We start from the raw sequence: 4,996 nt of genomic DNA, 5'->3' as shown, positions 1-4,996 counted from the left end.
TGCAGACAGATACGCTCTGAGCTGCGGCAAACACTGGCGAATTATGAGCTGCTCGTGTGTAAATGAACACAGTGTTGCCCTTCACTCTGAAACACACAGCGCATATATTTCTATCATGACAACTTGCGGAAGATTTTAGCATGTTAATGGATATGACAATGTTATTGCTGCTGCAAAGCAAAGCAAGTACAGGAACTTGCTACTGCCAATACATAAGCCAATACGGTGCTGTGAGTATTAAGACATACTGCTGCTGCACAAATAGCATATAAAATAACCCGTAGCAGATCTATACAGGTGGAGCTGGGGAAGGTGGAGGGTTTCAGAGAAACTCTGAAAGCGCGCTGCTGGAATCTATAGTAAATGCTAGCCAGCCATATAAATGCAAGGCAGTAAGCTCATTGGCTGCATATGCAGCATGAACCAATCAGCTTGTGCCAAGTCATTTAACTCTCTGAATATCATCGGTTACATTAACAACCCGTCGCCTGCACCGTCTAGAGTTATATAGATGGTTATATATTATTGATGATGATATATATATATATATATATATAGATAGTATAGTGTTTTATTTGTTTAATTCTTTTTTTGTTTTTTTGCATTTTATTTACAGTCTCAATCTAATGAGGCACAAATCAAAATGCTGTTAACCATCGTTAACTCTTTCGTTCAGGCGCGGCTGAAAAGAGCTCCAAACATGGTGCTGAGGACCGCACTCAGAACATCATCATGGCCATGAAGGATCGCATGAAGATCCGTGAGAGGAACAAGCCTGAGATCTTTGAGGTCATCCGAGATGTATTTGTGGTCAGCAAGGCCATCCATGCTCAGCAGATGAAGACCATCAAGCAGAGTGTCCTGGATGGAACGTCCAAGTGGTCAGCCAAGATCACCATTACAGGTTCAAAAACTGATCATTGACATTGCCATTTTTCTGGATATATCATTCCATTTTTACTCAAGTTAAATTCAGCCATTTAAAAGTCATTTTAAAATGATGCACAATGCAAATTTTCCTCTATACCTCAATGACTTTCCGTCTTCTAATCTGTCTTGCTTATAGTTGTCTGTGCTCAAGGACTGCAGGCTAAAGATAAGACTGGCTCCAGTGACCCCTACGTGACCGTCCAGGTGGGTAAAACCAAAAAGAGGACCAAGACTATCTACGGCAACCTCAATCCTGTCTGGGAGGAAAAGTTTCATTTGTAAGTATAATTAGACCAATCAGAGACCTTCTCTTTGATTTGAAGTGCCATTCTTTGTTCCTTTGTTGCCCTAGGCTGTCTTACTCCGAATGTGTCACCCAGTTTTTGATCCAGTCTCTTTTCAGTAGTGGAATAAACTTGTCTGAGTGAACAGGCTGTGGTTGAACCACTGGCCTGTTTTCAATATTATTCAGTCTAGTTGTATCTTAAGACTGGAATATACTACACAACTATTCTATCAGATTTTAAAAACACTAGGCATCATTTGGCAACTTTGTATAGTTACAGTAAATAGTTACAGACTGGGCATCATAAACTAATGATACACATCATTCACTACCAGACTTTCAAGTTCCAAATATTCAGAAACATGCGTCACATTGCTAGAAGACGCATAATGAATGAAAACAATATGTGCTGTAAAACATGTTGGAAATCCTTTGACTGGATGGATGCGGAAGCTGTGATTTTCAATCCTTTTGACTGACCAAAATCTGTAGACTGGCTACTGGAAACTAGTGTTGACTCCTCCAGACTGGAAAGTCATGTAGTCAAGTAATTTCATTAACCATTACATTCCAACGTAAGAAAAAAAATTGGGTCACACTTTAGTTTGGGGATCAGTTCTCACTAGTAATTAACTATGAACTATGACTTTTGCCTCAATAAACTCCTAATTTGCTGTTTATTAATAGTTAGTAAAGTGGTTATGTTTATGTACAGGGTACGATTAAGGATCTAAAATATGGTCATGCAGAATAAGGCATTAATTTGTGCTTTAGAAGTACTAATAAACAGGCAATATCTTAGTAATATGCATGCTAATAAGCAGTTAGTTAATAGTGAGAATTGGTTCTTCAAAAAAAGTGTTACCAAAAATTTCCAAAAACAAAAAACGACTCGCAAGGAATAATAGTAAAATGTATGTTTACTTTTCTTAAATAAGACATACTTGATGATGTATGTGACAAATGTAACCTCCGGAGGGCGCATCAAAATGAGATGCACATAGTTTCTGATCTTCAACAAAGATTGTGAAGATCTGTGTTGTCTTCCAGTGAATGCCACAACTCCTCTGATCGCATCAAAGTTCGTGTTTGGGATGAAGATGACGACATAAAGTCGCGAGTGAAGCAGCGCTTGAAGAGGGAATCTGATGACTTCCTGGGCCAAAGCATCATTGAGGTTCGCATGCTGAGTGGAGAAATGGACGTCTGGTACAACCTCGGTAAGCCCTTGGCTTGTGTTTTGTATGTTCTTATGCCTTTCTTTTTGTTTTTTTGTTTTTGTTTTTAGGCTTTAGTGTCCAGACCGCACCTTGTCCTGATCTCTCTGCAATAATGTAGAAATTTAGGGAAGCGCAGGCTATGCAAGAACTTGACTTCACTGTGCCAACAACTGGCAGCATTTCAGTCATTTTAAAATTGGCTATTAGATTCAGAATGTTGGAATGAAACAATTGTAATGTTGAACAAAATTTGGTATATGCTGGTACTTGTTGTGTCAGTGTAAACTAGCCGTAAGAGCAAAACATCACCTTAGATGACACTGTGTGCTGTCATTGTGGCTGAATGTTTGGTCCTTTGTGGAAAACCTCTCTGCCGTGCTTTGACTTCGCTATAAAAGGAAAGAGGTTATTTTGTTGCTAAAATATTAAACCCAAGGCACTTACAGAGCACAACACGGTCACATTGACTTGTATACTTGTTGTAGGGACAGTTCACCCCAAAAAATGAATATTCTGTAAAGATGTACTCATCCTCACCGTTCTGAACTCATATGAGTTTCTTTTTTCTGTGGAATACAAATGGAGAAATTGAGAAATGTTCACGCTGATCTATTCCATATAATGTCAGTTTTATTTGTTAGTATTAGTATGTGGTTTGACAGTCTCCTGACACCATGCAAATGTATTTTAGTTCTTTGTAGTACAAGAAACTACATGTTATTGAATTGTGGGACATGCTCATAATGATGCATGGTGTAGACCACCTCTCTCTAAGTGGGACATGGCCCATGACTCCAAGATTTGTGTGTATACTTCATTACCCATGTTTCCCAACCTGACAGCACATCTTTTCTCGCCCAATTGCCCCAGTGTGCAGCGGGCCAGAGGCCTCCAGGACATCCCAACCATGAAATCCACTGCCCACACTTGCTTTTTTCATGTCTCATTATTTTTCTGATGTAATCTACCCTTTGTTTATGTCCTCATTTGTACAGTCTGTTCTGCTGTTCTGATCGTCTTTCTCTGAATCTCTGGCCACCACATCTGCTGTAACAATTATTCTCAATGGTAGTAATTCAGCTTCACGTCCTCTTGTCTGTTTCTCACCCATGTCATCGTGTCTCTCTTTCTCTTTCTCTTTCTCTCTCTCTCTCTCTCTCTCTCTCTCTCCCTCCCTCTCTCCCTCTCCCTCCAGATAGCAGATATCCTCCTTGATTATTATGTAGTATGCTCCTGTCGGAAATTCACCACTTAGCCGACACACATAAATTATCCCAATAATTTGCCTGTCAGGGGAAATGGTTAGAGAAAGAAGAACCTGGTGTTTCTATTAAGAAACCTCCTAAGGATTTTTCAGTTTGGAGAGAGAAAAGCTGAATATCAAACATGAAAATAATAAACATTTTAGATTTTTTAACGGAAAAAAAAAATAATAATTTAAATTTAATAGAAATGTAAAAAAAAAAAATCTAAAACTTAAACTAAAATTACAATGAAAACTGAAAATCTAAATATAAAACTGGCTTGGTAACTGAAATTATCTTACTGTTTGGATAATAAACAATATTACTTTGAATAAACATTGCTTATGCCAAATATTTTTAATTTTAATGTTTAATGAATTTTTTTTAATATAATTTTATTTTTAGTGCAGTTTTATAAAATCAAGCTCAAGAACATGGGCTAAAGCATCTTTGTAGCGCACGGATTCTTTTGATTTGTTTCATTTATTTGAAGATTATTCAGATTTAGTTACAATTTGTACCACTAGTGCAGCAAGTATTAGAACCAAAATGTTTCTCATGAAGTTTGATTCTGTTTGCTGTTCTGGAACGTGTACATCTGCCAGTGCAGACGGAAGTAATAAAATATGTGCTGTAAACACCAGAGGCGCCGTCATGATGATCAGCCTATGTATTATTTCATGTTGGCTGTGCTTGTGAATTAACATGAATTAAAGGCAGGGTAGGTGAGGTCAAAAGAACTGACTGTTGAGCTCAGAAACAGGTTTGCGTCAAGCCACAGGCCTCCATAATCCTTAAATGGAAGACGTTTGGGACGACCAGGACTCTTCCTAGAGCTGGCCTCCTGGCCAAACTGAGCAATTGATGGAGAAGGTCTTTGGTTATAGTGGTGACCAAGAACCTGATGGTCACACTAGTTGATCTCCATGATTATATGTGGAGATAGGAGAAACCTAGAGAAGGACAAACATCGCTGCAACACTCCACCAATCCAGTCTTTATGTCGGAGTGGCCAGACTCAATCCTCTCTTCAGTTAAGACGCATGAAAACACACTTGGAATTTACAAAAAAGCACCTAATGGACCCTCAGACTCTGAGAAACAAGATTCCCTGGTCTGATGAACCTCAATTCTAAGCATCTTGTTTGAAGGAAACCAGCTCCGCTCATCACCTGCAGAGTACCATCCCAAAAGTAAAGTGTGCTGGTAGCAGCCACATGCGACAAGGACTGAGGGACTTGTTAGAGTTGAAGAAAAGCTCAGTGCACCAAAATATTGAGATAGCCTTAATGAAAACCAAGTCCAGAGCATCCAGA

At 38.9% G+C, this 4,996-nt stretch overlaps 1 protein-coding gene across 1 annotated transcript in view; it reads left to right on the top strand.

The window, feature by feature from the left end:
* LOC107688005 (protein unc-13 homolog B-like) overlaps positions 1–4,996 on the top strand; it is a 100,877-nt gene that overhangs the window by 73,900 nt on the left and 21,981 nt on the right. The window contains exons 17-19 of the mRNA XM_016485548.1: positions 677–904; positions 1,067–1,208; positions 2,267–2,436. Coding sequence (XP_016341034.1) covers positions 677–904; positions 1,067–1,208; positions 2,267–2,436 — 540 coding nt within the window. The remainder of the gene's footprint in view (positions 1–676; positions 905–1,066; positions 1,209–2,266; positions 2,437–4,996) is intronic.

This window comes from Sinocyclocheilus anshuiensis, unplaced genomic scaffold (genome assembly GCF_001515605.1).
Source record: "Sinocyclocheilus anshuiensis isolate Anshui unplaced genomic scaffold, SAMN03320099.WGS_v1.1 scaffold205, whole genome shotgun sequence".
In the NCBI taxonomy this organism is placed as follows: domain Eukaryota; kingdom Metazoa; phylum Chordata; class Actinopteri; order Cypriniformes; family Cyprinidae; genus Sinocyclocheilus; species Sinocyclocheilus anshuiensis.
The sequence above is the reverse complement of the archived record's forward strand: the minus strand, read 5'-3'. Positions and strand labels throughout refer to the sequence as shown.